This window comes from Pteropus vampyrus, unplaced genomic scaffold, assembly GCF_000151845.1.
Source record: "Pteropus vampyrus isolate Shadow unplaced genomic scaffold, Pvam_2.0 Scaffold2, whole genome shotgun sequence".
NCBI lineage: Eukaryota > Metazoa > Chordata > Mammalia > Chiroptera > Pteropodidae > Pteropus > Pteropus vampyrus.
Window position 1 is genome coordinate 7,068,306 of NW_011888783.1, and position 19,577 is coordinate 7,087,882.

The window sequence follows — 19,577 nt, forward strand, 5'->3', positions numbered from 1 at the left end:
TCAACCCAACCTAATCCAACCCAATCCAACCCAATTCAATCCAATCCAATCCAATCCAATCCAACCCAACCCAACCCAACCCAACCCAACCCAACCCAACCCAACTCAACTCAACCCAACCCAACCCAACTCAACCCAACCCAACCCAATCCAACCCAACCCAATCCAATCCAATCCAATGCTTAATGGATGCATTGCTTAGAATCAAAATAAAATTTATCATTCCATACTCTCATTTTATTGTAACATTTTACTATGCCTGTTGGGCACGTTAGACAACAAGTCCTCAAGTGATTATGTCTTATTCATCTTTGTACTCTATGCGACCCAATTTCCTCCATTTTCCTTCCTTCTGGCTTAGCACAGGGCTTGTTTGGATTAGTTTCTGCTAAATTACATAGTGAGTTTAGCACAAAGGTAACTTAACTCAGTTCTCATGAATAGACCCTAATATCTCTACCAAATCAATACCATGCTAGCAGTGAAAGAGATAGTTCACAGAAGTGAAAATTAACTAGGTAAATTAATAATCACCATACAAAAGTTTGAGACAATTTTATACCTTTTGTTCAGTACCATTATCATATACATCTGACTGAAAAACTGGAGCTGCTGATTTTTTGACATTCTTTGAACCACCTAGAGACAGATGAATAGCATTTGCTGCAGGGTCTAAAAGTAAAAGAAAGAGAAACATTGTAGTTTTTATAAACAAACTTATTGAAGTCTAATTGAAGTACAATGAACTGTACTTATTTAAATTGAAAGTTTTTATCAATTTTAAATATCTACAACTGTGAAACCATCACTACAATCCAAATAACATTTTCAATACACTCAAAGTTTTCTCACCCACCTTTGTAATTCATCTATCCCTCACCACCCATCCCTTGACAACACTGCTCTCCACCTCTCACACAACATTAACTTGAATTAATTTTGTATGAATGGAATCATATAGTATGTACACACACTCTCTCTCTCTCTCTATTTTTATTTTTTTTGGCCTAGCTTCTTCCATTCAACATAATGTCGCATGTATTAATAATTTGTTTCTTTTAATTCCTGAGAAATATTCATTGTATGGATATGTCACAATTTGTTATCCACTCACCTGTTTGGGTTGCTTCTGTTTTTGGCCTCTTGCAACTAGCCTTTATGAACATGCGTAACTGTTTGCATGGACATATTTTTTCATTTCTATTGGGTAAATACCTAGTAGTAAAATGACTGGATCATACGGTAGCTATGTATTTAACTTTTGGGAAATGCCACACTGTTTCCCAAAGTGGTTTTACCATTTTATATATCCTTCAACATTGTATCAACATTTCATTTCTTCCACATCTTGTCAATACTTAGTAAGCAAAACAAAGGGAAGGGTAAAACAGTAAAAAATCAAAGAAATAGAAAAATCAGAGAGAATGAAACTAACAGCTGGATCTTTGAAGGGTTCAAAAAGTGATAAGCCAGATCAGGAAAAAGAGAAGAAACAAATTTCTAGATAACAGTACAACTGAGTTTTTAGATACTAAACTATACTAATACTAAATTTACTAAAAATAATAAAAAAGGAATACTATGAAAAAATGTATGATAATAATTTTTAAAAATTACATGCAAGGGACAAATTCCTAGAACAACACAAACTACCAAATCTCATTCAGGGATAGATAAATAATATGAAGATCCTCATAATTATTAAAGAAATTAAATATGTAGTTAAAAACAGTTCCACAAAGCAAACTCCAGTCTCAAATGACTTCACTTCTAAAGTATACCAAATATCTAAGATGAAATTACACTAATTCTACACAAATTCTTCCAAAAAATTGAAGAGGAGTGAAAACCTCTCTCAAATTATATTTTAAGACCAGGATCACTCTAATACCAAAATCATTACAAGTTATAAGAAAAGAAAATCTCAATCAATATTCCCTGTGAATAAAGGTATAAAAATTATTAAAAAATAAACTGAAACTAATAATTTCTAATAAAGATAATTCATCATGAATAAGTGAGATTTATCCTAAGAATGCAGGGTTGGTTTAACATTTAAAAATAAGTTAAAGTAGTTCGCCACAAAAAGAGGGGAAAATAGGAGAAGATTTAGATTATCTCAAAGATACAGGAAAAAATACGATAAAATTCAATACCCATTCATGATAAGACCTCTTAGTAAACTAAGGATATGAGGATGTGTCCTTTCTTTGATGAAAGCTATCCTCAAATGTCTAGAGCCAATATTATAATTTATATCAATCCCTTTCCCTTAAGTTTTAGAACAAGATTAGGATGTACACAATCACCATTTTGCTCAACACCATCCTGGAGGTCCTAGCCAGCAAAGAAAAGAAATGAAAGGTAAACCCAAATAAAATCCCAGCAGACTGTGTTGTAGAAATTGGAAAGCTGGTTTGAAAATTTCTATGGAAATGCAAAGGCCTTCATATAACTAAGTCAACCTAGAAGAATAACATATGTTGGAGAACTCGAACTGCCAAATTTCAAGACTTATTATAAACCTACAGTAATTAAGATAATACTGTGTTTACATAAGGACAAACGGATCAATAAAACAGAGTTTCCAGAATTAGGTCCATCAATATATAGTCACTTTTATCTTTTCAAAGATGCCAGTAAAACTCAATAGTGTTAAACAAACTGAAAGTGCACAAGATAAGCTTGGATAATCCTGCCTTCCTGGATAGCAAGGAAACCATTAAAAATCACTAGGGTTATGTCACAACAACTCAGAGTTATCTAGAAGGGGTTCCCACTGGCCAGAGCTGTCACAATTACAGCATTAATAAACCCAATAGCAGAAATGTATCAAAACACATCATATTTGTTTAAATCCATGAATCTATAATAACACAAAACTAATTGCTCATCATTGAAAGATGCTACTGAACCTATTCATTATATTAAAAACTGATAAATGATGCTAAAATGTTAAGCGTCAGTCTGCTTTTCCTAAGTATACTATACCACATTGTAACAAAATAGTAGTTGAGGGGAAGTTTCTCTTTATAGAAATATTCCAGCTAATCTATGATGAATGATAGAATTAAAATATCCCAATTTTGCAGCCCCTAATTAATTCATAGATCTACGCCTTGCACATAAATGGCAGCTACCATCACAAAGAGAAAAATGAGATATTATATGCCTCCTGATGTAAAGACACACCATCATCTAAGAATCCATTTTGCTAAAATATTTAAACTTAAAAGTGTATCAGTCTAACCAATATTTTATAAGAAATACAGAAGAAATAACATATATGACTATACCATATAGATGCAATCAGCAAGTTTACTCTGTGAAGAACTCAATGTACAAGCAACTCAGTTTCTTCAACAAATAAGCTGTAATTTAAAAAAGAGGGAAGGAGAGAAGGTGGGAGGTAGATGGATATATGGAAAGAGTATCTATAGATTAAAAGAGTCTGAAAAGACAAATTATTGCAATAGGCATCATTGTGAATTTAAATGAACATCAAAATGTTTTTGTGACATTCAGGATACTGGAAAGTGAAATAATGATTAAATATTTTATTACATTAAAGAATTACTAATTGGTGCAATGTAATAATGGTATCGTGGTTATATATTAAAAAATAACCCTTATCTTTTAGATACATACTGATATATTGATGGATGAAATGCTATTATGTGTGGGATGTGCTTTAAAACAATGTGGCAGCAGGGCATAGACAAAACAATTTTCCATGAGTTATTGTTGAAATCGAATGATAGATACATACGGGTTTTGTTGGTTTTGTTTATGTTTGAAATGTTTAATAAGCTAAAAAAAGTCATTGACAAAACTATGGAAATATTTGCCTCATAAATAAGACAAAATATTAATGCCTTTGCCTTATCAAAGAGAACTCATACGAACTGACCTCAAATAAAAAGTAACAAAATATGCAAACCATGAAGAAAAAATATATAATTTTATTTCATTGAATAAAGAACTGTACATCAAATGATAAAAATAAAGAATAAAAACAAATCACAAGTTGGAAGAAATTTGCTGTATGATATATACTTATGTAATAATGAATGTTTAGTATGATTAAGAAAAATCTTTCAAATCCATAATAAAAACATCCCAGTAGGAAAATGAACATATAAAATGAAAATACAATTTCTCAGAAGAGGAAACGTGACTTAGAAATCCTATATCTATGAATATAACACCGAGAGAATCTCTTGTCCACAAGTGCCAGGAGTTATATATGTACAAGAATGTTCAGTGAAAGATTATTCAACTAATAAACACTTCCATCAACAGAAAACCAGATGTATAAATTGTGGTATATTCACATAATGGGATAGGATCAGTAATGGAATGAAGTAAAGTGTCAGGCAGCACATAGATAAAGCTTCTGAAACAAAGCTGAGTATGAAAAACAAGTCACATAAGACTGGATACAATAGCATATCAGTTACAGTAAAATATCTTAATAATGGCATCTATACATATATGTCTATATGTACATATGTAGTTTAAAAATATACACTCATGTAGTAAATATATTTTAAACATAATGGTTATGACAATCATCAGATTTAAATAGTAGTTCTCTTTGTGGAAGAAGGAGATCTGCTTAAGGGAAATTTGGCAAAAGATAAAACAGTTATAGAAACCCAGCGGATGTTAAAGGGAGGAAAAACAAAAACAAAGAAATATATCTCAAGATACATATCATAGTTGAAGTGAAAATTGTCTCCTCACACACACAAAACATCTTAACCACTAGAGAAAAATGTCACATTATTAATAGAGGATCAACAATTCAAATACTGCAGTTATCTCATCAAAAGACAATGACGTGGAGCAAAATTTTTAAAGATCTGGGGAAAAAAGAATCCCTGTCAACTTACAATTCTATATTTTACTTTCAGGAATGAAGGTAAAATAAAGATAGTCTTAGATGAAAGAAAACTAAGATAATTCAGTGCCAGAAAATCTGTTCTAAAAGAGATGTTATGGGAAGTTCCATAGACTGAAGAAAGAAAGGAACAGAAAAAAACCTGGGACACATCAAGAATTAAAGAGCAACTAAAGTGATAACTATTCAAATAGATATGATAGACTATTCTTCCCCCGTTTAGTTATTTAAAATAAAATTTATTATATTCTCTAAGCAGTTGTTTGATATATATAGATATGATACTTAACACAACTATAATAAAGGTGAGAGGGATAAGGAGACATATATAGTGGTAAGGTTTCCACATTCCACTGAAAGAGTAAAATATTAATTCATGATTGTGAAAAGCTAACTAAGTACATTATTATGTAGAACAATCACTAAAAATCTGTACAAAGAGACATAAAAGCAATAGACACTGACAATTAGAAACCAAGTTTTAAAAATACCATGTATGACATTACTAAAAACGAAGTAGTTATATATAAATATAGCACAACATATATAAGATCTTTATGCTGAAATCTACAAAACATGTATGAAAGAAATCAAGGACAACCTAAATAAAGAGATAACATGTTTGTGGATTAGAAGATCCTGTATAGTAAAGATTTCTTTTTCTCCTAAAATTGATCTAGAGATCGATTTAATGTACTCCATTCAAAAATCCCAGTATAATTTTTATAGACAAGCTGATTATAAAATTCATATGAAAAAGGCAAATGAATTAAAATAGACATACATTTTTAAAGAAAAAATAAAGTTGGTAGAATTATACTTGATTTTAAGACAATAAAAATCTACAATAATCAAGACACTGCAGTATTAGTGGAGGATAAACACATAGATTGATCAATGAAACAGAAAATGAAAAAGCAAGTCACAGACTGACAATGTTTGCAAATCACATATCTGAAAAAGATTTGTATACAAAATGCATAAATAACTCCCCAAACTCAACAGTCAGAAAGCTATCTAATTAAAAATAAGCAAAAATCTTCAACAGATTCTCCATCAAGCAGTATTTAGGAAAGGCAAACAGCATATTTATATTAATAGATATTCATCATCATTAGTCATCAAAGAAATGCAAATGAAAGCCACAATGAGATACCACTACATCTACTAGAATGGCTAAAACAAAAGTTACTGATAATACCAATGGTTGCAAGAATGCATAGCAAATGGATTACCGATGGGAATGCAAAATGTTATAGCCACTGTGGAAAACAGTTGAGCAGTTCTTTATAAACTTTAACATACACTATTCATATGACACAACAATCCCTTGTTCACACAAAATGCCTAATACAAATACTGCTTATCTTTCTATTCATAATCACCAAAACCTGGAAATGACCCAAACTTCCTCTAGCTGGTGACTGAATAAACAAATCCAGTGCATACATACAATGGAATACTACTCAGCAATAAAAAGAAGTAAACTACTGACACGTACAATAACTTGAATAAATTTCAAAAGTATTATGCTTAGTGAAATAAGTTATTATCCAAAGGTCAAATACCATATGATTTCATTTATAAGACATTGTCTAAAGGGGGTGGGGGGAACTATAATGATGGAGAACATGTCAGTGGTACCTGGGGTTACTAGTGGGAGAGAGGGAGGTTTGGCTGCAAAAGGAAATTTGTAGTATGTTGGAACAGTTCTTATATGATTATGGTAAAGGTAACACAAATCCATACATATGTTAAAATTCATGCACTTGTACAAAACATTTATTTACTTTTAGTGTAATTTAAAAAACAAAATAAATACTTCAGGATATTTTTTTGAGAATGAAAAAGTACAGAGAAAAAATTAGAAGCAAAGATTATAGGAAATTTAGGGCCCTGAACACGGCTTGAGAGTTGCTAACTACAAAATGTAGAGCAAACTGCCCAAAAAAGAGTAAAAGCTATGACACTGTACAGAGCTCATACTCAAGGTTCAATGATAAAATGGAAACTAGGAAGTTTTGATGATGAATGAGAAAGAGGAGAACTTATAATACCTAACGTGATGCCACTACTGAACATTTCTAAAATTCATAAAAAAGAAATGACTTGCATGCAACTCTCTTAGAGTGGAGGATAGATATAGATATAATCCTCCTTCCCTCTACATACCAGTATAGTTTCAGAATTCATCTTTTAACAGAATATGTTTCCCAACTATGCTTTATTGTATAGGTCTGATCTCTGGATAGTTGTTACAGATAGACTGCTAACCTGGTGAGGCTGAAAACAATATTTTCCATCTACCATCCTTTCTTCCCATACCACTGAGGTTTTTTGAGATCAGTAAGACCAGTCTGTGCTGCATTAAACATTAGAGTTTTAGAAGATTATTCTGTGATCTTCTGTGATAACTGATTTCGAAACTAAGAATTTAGTTTTATTGTCTACATTTTAGTAGATGTGGGGCTGGTGTTGTCATAATTGTGTGTGTTGTAAGAACCCTTTAGTGTGTTATACAAAATTCTTTGGACTTTAAAAATAGGATCCATAAAGTTTATAGTTGAATGAACTCAACCTCACTGGTCCTCAGAGTGAAAGACAGCTTCAGCTAAGTCAACCTTGTCCCTCCCCAGGTTTCTGTTCCTTGATGAGACTGACTAATTAAATTACACATTCAGAGAGGAAAGATTTTGGACTTCTTTTCTTTAGATTTTAACTGATAAGGACAAAGGAATTTAATATTCATACTTTAATTTTTCCCCAAAAATTTAATAGTGGGAGGAGTTTCATATTGTTCAACTTTAAATAGGCTTATACTTTTGATAGTATTATATTCGGAGGATTTTTATGCTATCATTTGAGTTTCTCATTTAATCCAGTGAGCTCTAATAGATAACATAAAGTAACACAGTATGAGATAATATGAGATAAAGAATAAAGTGATAATTTCAATAGGGCTCATGGTAATTTTAGAGTTAACATACTTTCTGACCTATTTAGAGTTTTCTAAAAACATTATGAACATTATAAAATTATTTGGCAATTTGTAAGTTTTCATATACTACTCATTTAACAGAAATAGACCCCTCATTTAATTTTTCTAAAATGATGATACAATGTTAAGTTTAAAATGCTAAATCAATAGCTAGAGATCAAATTCTGAAAGCAATAGAGGTTGCATCATTGTTGTTAAGCATCACTCTCAATCAGTCATTTAATAACAGAAGCAAAAGAGGCTGTCTAAACTCAGTCTTTTCCTAAATTCTATTTAATATTCCTTATCACAATATTTAATTACCATGTACTCCTTTATTTGCTTTCTGGTCACCAACAGGATAAATTAATTTTATATCATCATAAATCTTCTTTTTCTTCTTTAGAGAAGGATCTTAAAGAAATGTAATAAAACATTTATTTTTAATAATGGTGATGACAGAATTACCCAATATAGACTATCTTTTCATGCCCGAGAGGAATTATGCCATATGTTAATTTGTATGTGGGATTGTGGGAAGTATTAGAGAAGATGGAGAGATGTGAAATGGAAAGAAAGATACTTCCTCTTGAAATATTATCCCTTTAAGTTAAACAATATTCTTGGAGGGACAGAAATTTTTTCTGGCAGAGAGATAAAGCTACACCCAGCTCTACTGTAAATGTCATTTTCTGTCTGTGGGGATGCGTACCAACATAGCTACTGGCTGGGTGTATCAGTCAACAGTGACTATTACAATTCTTGGATGTGTCCTACAGCCTAGCATAATCAATCGAATTCATATCTCTCCTTCATGATAGAGGTGATTATATAGTTCATGTGTCCAACCATTCAGGAGGTAAGGATCCTCACGCATGTGTGCTGAATGATTTTTTCATTAGAGATGTAAAATGTGAAAAAGTGGTCTATCTCCCCACTGGAGCAGATTCACTTGATAGTCCCTTCCTCTCATTCTCTGTGTTCCTCTGGAAGCCATCTGCTTCGTGGAAGATGACAACATTACCATGGAGGTATAATTCAATTTCATTTATGAAATAGATGTTCATATTCTTGTTAATTGACAATGCAAATTAAATTCACTTACATTCTATTTCTTCAAAAGAGGGGGATTTTAGGTAACAAATATTCAAAATATCTACTTGAAATTCTTTTCCTATTAAATGAGAAAGTTAACAGTTGAAGATGTATATAGTTACTGAAGTAATTTCTGAAGCATGAGATTGCTGTCATTATCTCAGTGAGCTGAATAGATCGAATTAGTTCTCTCAGCAAGCATATATTTAGTCTGTACATATATACATACATGCATGCATGCATGCATACAGACATACATACATACATATAGTACTAGGTGCTCTGTGAAACACGAAAGTAGTAGTTAAAAATATTATGGGTGGAAGTATTTAATAAGTGTATTAAGAATGACACAAAGTACTATAGGGATTCAAAGGAGAGAATTAGGGTTACTAAGAAAGTCTTTGTGGAGTTTCATTTACAGAGGAGCTTAAAGAATTGTCAGATTTTATTTTATATTTTTTTAGGTGAGGCGACCCTTGGTTGACCTCATAGATTGCAAGGACCTTGTCAGCTTACAATTCCTAATTTTTAAATTTTTTATGCCTACAGCACCTGGTCTTCCTAGGTGGTCTCCCATCCAAGTACTAACCAGGCTCGATCCTGCTTAGCTTCTGAGATTAGATGGGATCAGGCTTGTTCAGGGTGGCATGCCGTAGACCAAGAATTGTCAGATTTGGATAGAAGGACAGTGAACATGTCATTCCAGTTTAAGAAAATTAAATAACAGAAGGCATAGAAGTACGAAAGGTAATTTGTGTTTTAGGAATGGTCAGTAGTCTCATTTGACTGGACAATGAATAAATTGAGTACTTACTATGGGCTAGAATTTTTGGCTCTTTAGGGGAATTATTAAGGAATATTATCTTTGTTTTCTGATGATGAAACTGTGGCTCAGGGAGGTTACGTAATTTGTCTAAGCTATTTACACAGCTAGAAAATGGTAAAGTGGGACTTGGACTTTAGCAATTTGGCGCAAGAGAGTGTGCACATCACCCCTAGATTATAGCTGCTTTTATTCAAGGAGGTAGTGTGAAATAAAGTCAAATAGTTAGGTCTGGGTTGGACTCTAGATGGAATGAATGGTTGCCTAAGAAGTCTGAGCTTCAGATATTTAAGATTTTGGTCCAGGAGAAGAAATCATCAGAACAGAGTTTTAAGTGTAATTAGGTAGCAATTTAAAAAATGGATTTGTGGTAAGTAAAAATAAGAGCCAGTGGAGACTAGCTGATAATCTCTTCAAGTGAAATGTGTAGGTTCTTTCCTAGAAGCAGGATTAATGGGACAGGGATAGGACTGATGGGATCCTGTGATGATAACTGCATGGAAAATGATCATGTTTTTTCTTAATAGTACATAGTCATAGACAATTAACACAAGTCTATATTTTTGCATTCCAGCCATGAACTTTTAATTACTATCATCAATTTAATTTAATAAAGCCCACTATAATCTTATAATGTTATAAATAAAAAGAAACTGGTAGACATTGAGCATCGCAAATTCATGATTTGATATTCCTCTTTTAAACTGTCTTCATTTCCTTTACATCTTTCTTTTTTCTTTTAACTCTTCTTTTTCTTCTTTACTTTATTTTTCTCTGGTACCAACTATTCTTTCTGGCTGACTACATAGCAGAATGCTATGTTGGTATATAATAGCAATTATATTCCACATAACTTTTTTAAGGTTTGGTAGCTAAAAATCCATTATTTTAAATATAAGGAAGTTGATTAAAATTGCAGTGTAGGCAAGCTTGTCCACTAAAGAACTTGATAGAATTATTTTAGCTTGTTTTAATTTTTACATATATGTTTACTTTTCAACTTGAACTGTAATAAGCAAATACCTAGAACTGTGCCTCATACAAAGCTGGTAGTAAGTGTAAACAAACAAAGTTTTATAAGAGAGTTTTTTTTTTTTTATAAATACATAGATAAGCACTTTCAACATAGCTATATCAGCTTCTAATGTTCTTACATTCACTAGGTGTTCTGTCTTGTTCTCTGTAATCAAATGTATTTTTTCCCATCTCTTCTCTTTTAAAGCCATTTTCTTGCATTTTTTGTAAATGATAAGCCATTCTTTTCTCTAGAAAGGCTTGTTTCTGAAATATTAAAGAAAATATATTGGTTAACATCAACTTGCTATTTAGAAATGCAAATAAATATTTATAATACGATAGTATATTGGAAAGGAACAGTCATTCTTGCCTTGTGACTTGTAAGGTTATACTGGGCAGAAATTTCCATTTGTGGTCAAACATGAAGACTATATTTAACACATAGATGCAATTTACTTCACCGCACACATTTGGAGAACTAGTCTAGTTTCAGGTCAAAAAGGGTCTCTACATCCATAGCTATCCTGGTGAGTTTAGGGAATTTCTAAATCATCTTCAGGTGGAAGATTCTTGAGTGACTGAACCACAAGTCACTCAGGGCTACTATACGCAAACATAATATAATACATGAAATGTGACTTCCTTTTGTGAATCCCTGGACTCACGTCATTCTTAGATGTACCAGAATGCATTTGTTTGCATAGAGAAAAAAAAAACAGAAATCCGCAGATGTTTCCCTATGGTATTCAGCAAGAGAATCGATCAGTACATGCATGCTACCCAAAGTCACAGAACAGACCATCTTAAAGGATTACAGAGAACAATGCTCAGCACTGACCTATCTTGTCTATTCTCACCAGCCACTCTGGAAAGATTTTGTAAGTCACAGGGCATTGGATAGAGTACTAAAGCGAGTCTTGTTTCAGTAGTGAAGAATAATTAGTCCAAGATTAAACATAGTTCTGGACCCATCTATCAAATCTTAAAAAGCAAGACCTTGATTAACTAAATCCAGTAAGTTTTAGGTGTACAATTCAACAGTAAGGCATACATATATTGCAACTATGTATGGTGATAGATGGTTGCTAGACTTATCATGGTGATCACGTCATAAGATATTTAATATCTAATCATTACATTAACACCAGAAATTGACATAATATTGTATATCGGCTATAATTAAAAATAAAATTCACAAAAAAGAAAAAACAAACACAAATTATATATCAATTAAAAAAAAAATAAGACCATCTATAGCCATGCTACCCTGAACAAGCCCGATCCCATCTGATCTCAGAAGCTAAGCAGGGTCAGGCCTGGTTAGTACTTGGATGGGAGATCACCTAGAAAGATCAGATGCTATAGGTGTAAAAAATAAAAAATAAGGGACTGTAAGTTGACAAGGTCCTTGCAATCTGTGAGGTCAACCAAGGGTTGCCTCACCTAAAAAATAAAATTAATTAATTTATTTTAAAAAGCAAGACCTATAACAATCGAAATGTTTCCAAATAAATTATCTACATCCAAGAAAAAAGCAAAAATATTTATAAGAATATAAAAATATTCAGCACTCAAAAAGTAAAATTCATGATATCTGGCATCCAATGAAAGAACACAAAGCATATAAAGAAGCAGGGGAATATGATTCATAAAATGAAAAAAATTAATCAATGTAAATTGACCCAAAAATGACACAAATGTTAGAATTAAAGAACATTAAAACAGATAATATAACTGCATTCTACATATTCACAAGGCAGAGACATGAAAGATATAAAGAAGACTAAAATCAATTTCTTAAATGTGTTAAATGAGTAATACAATGGATACATTAATGGTAGAGTAGACATTGCAAAAAAAATTAATGTCTATTCAGGAACAGAAACCATCCAAAAAGAAAACACTGAGAGAAAAAAAAATTACAAAATGAAAAGAATATCTGTGAGATGTAGGAAAACATTAAGCAGCCTAATATGTTTGCAGAGAGGAGAGAGGGGACAAACGAAATATTTGATAATAATGTTCACTATCACTGCTTCTACTCTATATTATAATAGAGGTTCTAGTCAGTGCAATCAGGCAAAGAAGGAAATAAAAAGAGAAGAGAAGAGATTTTGAAGAGAAGAAATAAAACTACCTTTATTTACAGACAATATGATCATTTGTGTAGAATATCAATTGGTATCTGGAAAAAAACTAGAACTATTAAGTGGTTTTAACAATGCAGAATACAAAATAAGTATAAAAATTGCTTTTCTATATACTAACATCAAATAATCAGAATTCAAAATAAAAAATATATAAATTATAATAGAATAAAAATTATGAAAAATTTAGGGATGAATCTATCAAAAAGATATATAAGAACCTGTAACTGCGAACTATGTAACATTGATAAGGAAAGTTAAGGAAACCTAAATAAATGGAGAGACATATTTGGTTCATGAGTTGGAAAACAGTATTATCAAGAGAATAATCATGCTTAAACTTATCTATAAACACAATTCTAATAAAAATTTCAGCACAATTTCTTGGTAGAAATTGATAAGCTGATTCTAAAATTTATATGGAAATGTTAAAGGCCTTAGATTAGCCAAAACAACTTTGAAAATGAAGAACAAACTTAGAAGACTAGTATTATTGATTTAAAGAATTATTAAAGATACTTTAATCAATACAGTAAGATAGACAAATAGTTCAAAGAACACAAAAAGAGTCCAAAATAGAATGATAGAACTGAGTTTTGACAAAAATGCAAAGGTAAAATCTTTTAAAGATTTTTATAACAGTAATTTAAGCTAACAATTTAAGTAAAAATACATATAATGTCAAATCTGAAAAAACAAGATAAAAAAATTAAGAAACACACACAAAGGAATTGAAAACCTCTTGTATTAAAACATGATTTTAAAAAGGATAATTTAGAATGACTCCATTGGAAATGTCAATACTTCAAATAGCTCTACCATTAACATGGTTTAGGCAGCTTATGGTGTTACCATGCCTCCCATCCATTGTCACGTCTAACCGGCACTTCCAGTGCCCAGATTTAATCCATTGTACTAGTTGCCACTAAAATTGGCCAGTATTCATTGAATAGTTATTGGCATCAGGCAAAAATTAAGAGGAAACCTAGGCTACTTTTTCGCTCTCCAGAAACAAAGGTATTTTCAGAGATATCTGCAAGCAAAAAAGGCCAACTTGAAGAGAACCCCAACTGAAGAACAGTGGTGAAAAATTAAATATTAGAAAATAATAATTACAGAAAATTAGAATAAGCTGAGCTTACCATATAAGCAGTGAGTACCTAACAATACTAAAAGGCACACGTAACAAAAGTAGAATAAAAAATTATCATACATATTTCACTTTCTAATATTTAAAAAGCTTACTATATGGCAGTATATATAAATATAATCAAATTATGTAAATCTTAACACTTACATCTAGGTTTGTCAAAAATAAACTACCTAAGATGATTATTTAGAATTTTAAACCAATATATATTGATATAGAAAGTTGTCAATGTTATTTTATTAAATGAAAAAGCAATCCACAAAATAATATATGAAATATAATAACATGATTTTACTTATTTCTTGGAATAATAAACATTGATAGGAATATTATGCAAGTGTATGTATGTGTGCGTATGTGTACCAATAAATTAATAAGGTGATGCTAGGGTTACAAATGATTTTCTCTTTATACTGATTTAGACTCTATATCATAAAATATTATATATTATGTAAAATTAAAAGCACTAACTTTAAAAAATTAACTGGTGGGGAAAAATTGAGAACTTTTTCAAAGAAATTCTGATTCTAAGGAAAAAATAAGTTATGTCATTTTTTTCTATAGGAATTATAAGTATAGTTTATGATGTAAGATAAAATCAAAAGTAGTTATATCAGAAAATAGGGCAGTATTTTTTATAGCCAGAGTGTAATATGGTCAAAATATAGTAAAATTTTTAATAACTTTTAGTTTTGTATAAAGTATATCATTTGGGATAACTGGTCCATCATCATCTTATATAGTATACTCTCAAAAATCCAAACTATCAGAAGCTTTAACACTAACATCTTAAATTAGAGGTTAATGTTAAACCTACCTTCTTGTCACTCTCTTCTCTGCTTCTACGTCGTTGTTCCTCTATCCTAGCTTCTCTTTTAACATCTTCTCCAATCTTTGTCAGAAGTAACATCTCTTTTGTCTTCCACTCCTAGAGAGCAAGATATTACTATACTTAGTGTTTACAATAAACTTTTGTATTTTGTCCACCACCATCAAACAAATTAGAAGTGAAGGGCCTAACAGAAATCAGGTCAAGCATAATGACAGTTATACATTGGCTTTTAAATGGGCTTTCCATGCTACACTCCTATGTAGGCATGGTTATTTTTTACTAAGGCTAAGTTTAAAATAATTGACCTTTCCACTCTGAGGGCTATAGAGGAGTTATTGTCTAATAACTTTCACAATCATCTCTTTAAGAGTAAATGTTAGCTTATATATATGATCTGTGGTGTCAGCTTCATTATTTTATATAACTTATGTAGTATAGCTGCGAAGTAAGATTAATGTGGGTAAATTATGTAGACCTGAAATGACTTCAAGAAATATGATGGACACAAACATGACAAACAAACAGAGATTCATAGACATGGACTGTGGATTAGTGGTTACCAGAGAGAAGTGGGGGAAGGGGGAGGTAGATAGGGGTAAAAAGAATCAAAATTTGATGACAGAAGGAAATATAACTTTGGGAGGTGAACACAAAATGCAATATATATATGACATACTGTTCAACTGTGCATTTGAACCTTATTTTATTAAGTAATGTCACCTCAATAATTTTAATAAAAAAGCATAGCGGACAGCAAAAATTATTTACAAATGAAACAACTGTACACAATTTTTCTCTCAATATTTTAAGTTTATCTCTCACCTCTTCAATTTTTCTGCGAAGACTTAGTTTTCTTCTTGTGTCTTCCCGCTGTCGTCTTTCTTCTCTGTCCATCTGGAGTAGGTGTTGCTCTTCCGCGTTGCGCTCACGTTGTTCTAATTCCCTACTTATCATATCCAAATATCTAATTAAAAGTGCAAATGCAAGTGAAGGTGAATTGGGTGTTTCCCTTATAATGACATTACCTGCTTTGATATGCTCCAACCACTTCCTCGCTTGCTTTTTATTTCTTGAATTATGGGAAGTTTATCATTTCCATCAGCTCTGTTTATGGACCTGAAAGCTAGCTCTCACCATGTTTTACTTGTTATATAGATCTCCCTACCATATAAGTACAATGGTAACAATGTAGAGCAGACTCATTAAATAGATTTTGCACTGTAAGTATTAATAACTCAGAAGGTTTAGAAATATGAGTTTGCAAAGAAAATTGAAATAACTAAAACATTGACTTCAAATCTAGAAAAACAAAGATTTGAATTTCCTAAGAAAAGATGTGTACTGAGTCTTGCATAATTTACAAAGTCTTGAACAAATCTACCTGTAGTCTGGGTCTCTGGTGTGTCAATGTACATTATGGAGCTACCATAAAATGAAACCATGGAATATAAAAAAGTCAGGCTTGTGCAGCCTGATCCCTCACCTTAATGAATGAAAAAGAACTATAATATATCCCTTTACTGCCTAAGAAATGGCCTTGACCACAGAATGGTAATGATTGAACATAAGTAGTTAATATCTGAAGAGCTTACACATTTTCTTTTAAGGACAATGCATATTTATATTGGCATTAGATAAAGTTATATCAAACCTTCATTTTTTACTTTGCACTAAGTTCCTCAAACAATGCTGTCAGCCCTTAAAGAAAAATCATGAAAAGCTATTGCTAGAGGCATGTGCTAAAAGATATGTTCCCTTCATCTCCAACTATAGGAAAGATTTTGGATCTGATTCACTCTTCAGTTATGAGTTTGGAGTACCTCCTGGTCTACCAGCAACCCTGTATTTTCTGGTAGAAATTGCTCTTTTTAGCCTTGACACAAAAGTTCTCTATTCCTATACTTCTTGGTCTCTCTTTCTCTCTACACTGAGGGAAATAATAGAGTTAAATAGTGTCTAGGACTTAAAAAAAAAATCCTAACTTCAATTTTTCAACCTTTTTTCAAGTTTTTTTCAACTTATTTGGGTCCACATATATACATAAAATATGCATTAACTTTAATCTTACCTGTGCCTTATTAATCGTTCCTGGTCCTTAATAGATTGAGTGCCCTCCTGTAACAACCAGTTTTGGAACTGTGCAACATCAGAATGTCCAGGTATTTGTTTGTTTTCATGTAGTTTATTTACTTGTTTTGCGAGCATTTTCTATTTAAAAAAAAGTGTGCATCATATATATGCATATAAATATATGTATATGTGTGTATATACATATACTGTTTTTACATTTACCAGAAATTAAACTGTCCTTTGATGTGACTTTTATATTTAGTGTTTAGTAAAAGTCTCGTACTTTGTAAATAGCTAATTCTGTTTAACTGAATTTAAATCAATTTTGAATCCATTACGGACATGGATGACTGAACCAAAATAAAGATTTCTCTCTCTGAAAATAAAAGATAAATATTTTATCATACATTCCTACCCATTCTGAAAAAAATTAAATGAAAATATGGAACAAGGGGAGGGAAAACTAGGAACAGATAAAAAATGGAAAACATAGAACACTTAAAAGTATTGGGAAGTCAATCTCATTTCTATATAACTCTCTCAACCTTAGAACATAAATTTGTGAAAGTACACATACACATATCTTTCTCATTTTTATTCAACTTTCTGGACTCTAAAACCTGAATTTGCTCAGGCACCTGTGTATGTGTGTGACACACATATATTCTTTCACACAACCTTTGAGCCAAAAATTGAAAAGAATTTACTATTTATACCCACTCATGCTACACTCAATCATTCCATTTCACCTTTAGAATATCATTTTTTACTGGATGAACACAGCTGCATGTGTGTGGATACAAACACATAGTGTACATTTTCTTTGAGTGACCATGGGACATTATAACTATTCATACTGTTCCTCCTGTTACTCAAGCAGGAACCCTGTTTTGAGTTCCATCTTAAGAATCTTGCTGCCACAATAGACCCTTCCTATTGGCCCCAGTTTAGGTAGAAGGTACATATTGGAGTAGCAATTTAATTACTAAATTATGCCAGCTACCACTAGCCTATTAACAGATGACCTGGTCTCTTTCCCTCTCTTGGCCCAATATTGCAGCCTCAAAATATTATTTATTCTTGCTTTAAATTTCATTTGGAAAAAATATTTAATTATTTTGTCAAAATTAAAGTTAAAAATTTATAAGAAAATACTTTGCATATAAATAAAACTTTCTTCCAAACCTTATGTAAGAAACCAAATTTAAGTATTTAACTTACTTGTTCTCTTATATAGTTTCTTTCAAAGTCTAATTTTAAACTGGTAAGATATTCTCTGTACTTATTCAATTCCCTCAAGTTACATACAATCTAAAAAAAACAAAACAACAATAGCAAAAATATATATATAAATACAAAATTTAAAAATCATAGCAATCACTTTCAGGAAGAAAAATAGTTAATAATATGCAATTTGATAACATTTTTGTATTCAGAGTAATAATTTGCTAACAATTTTGTAAGCAGAATATCTCTACAATTGTTAAAATACAGGAATTTCTATTCAGATCTCATTACCTTATTAATATGACATGCTATGATAAGGAATTTAGTACACAATAAATTTAATGACACAATTACAGTTATTAGAATACCAATAATTATGTTAATACAAATTAGAATATAAGACTATTCTTATGTTCTATGAGGATTCTATCAAGCTGATTTTTCTAGGTTCCAATTTTGCCCCAAGTTTTTAAAAAGTATATAGTATATAATCCTTGACAAGCATACAGTGCCATTAGAAACAGAAAGAGGACTATAATGCAGTTGGGAAATTATCTTTACATTTTCAAATTATTTGATAATCATCTTTTGATATTACAAGGAAAAAGATATGAGGTGGTATCATTTATAAACAACTGTTGTCCAATTTCCATTGATCTAAATACTAAGTAATTTATGGAATTTTCCATTATTTCTCATGACCCAGTTAAAAGTGATACCCTACTCCCATCACAGTGATTAAAAAGAAGTAATCTTTAACCCACTTTATTATTGCTGGTGATGTAGCCACCTTTCTTTAATCTCCTCAGGATATCTTTGCGCTTATAGTATGCTCTTAAATGTGGATCATGGAGACTTTTATATTGGTTTTCCAAAAGTCGACAATAAGGATCAGTCAGGTTAAAACCATAAGAAGGTCGAAAAAGCTGCAAACACAGATTTAAAAATATGACAAATCTAAAATTAATGAATTACACTTTTAAGTATTAACCTATTAAAATCACTAGAATGTTCATTAAAAATAAATCATGTAAGAATAATTTGAAATTAAAAAAAACAAGCAACAAAAAGATTTGGATTGAGTAGCATTAGTTGCTTATTCCTAGCTTTTTTCTCCGCTGACCTGAATTACTCTTATAACCCACCCTCACTCAATTAATTCCTCCCCTGATTTCCATCAGTCACTGGCCTTGAGCCAGAGTAGAAAGGAAGAGAGGAAAAGAAAGAGAATAGGATAAAATTTATTTAAATATAGAAAACTAATACTAAGATTCTCCATTTTCCTCCTCTCCCTGGTCAAAGTACTACATTCAAAGGATAAAGGGATAATATA

At 31.4% G+C, this 19,577-nt stretch overlaps 1 protein-coding gene and 2 pseudogenes across 1 annotated transcript in view; 1 reads left to right on the plus strand and 2 right to left on the minus strand.

The window, feature by feature from the left end:
• Positions 1-19,577, minus strand: part of FSIP2 (fibrous sheath interacting protein 2) — an 87,791-nt gene that overhangs the window by 64,662 nt on the left and 3,552 nt on the right. Inside the window, exons 3-10 of the mRNA XM_011359918.1 lie at positions 19,009-19,170; positions 18,239-18,328; positions 17,016-17,155; positions 15,770-15,911; positions 14,933-15,043; positions 10,962-11,082; positions 8,205-8,294; positions 563-672 (exon numbers count right to left, since the gene is read on the minus strand). Coding sequence (XP_011358220.1) covers positions 563-672; positions 8,205-8,294; positions 10,962-11,082; positions 14,933-15,043; positions 15,770-15,911; positions 17,016-17,155; positions 18,239-18,328; positions 19,009-19,170 — 966 coding nt within the window. The remainder of the gene's footprint in view (positions 1-562; positions 673-8,204; positions 8,295-10,961; positions 11,083-14,932; positions 15,044-15,769; positions 15,912-17,015; positions 17,156-18,238; positions 18,329-19,008; positions 19,171-19,577) is intronic.
• Positions 9,519-9,636, minus strand: LOC111739357 (annotated as a pseudogene).
• On the plus strand, positions 12,068-12,186 carry LOC111739361 (annotated as a pseudogene).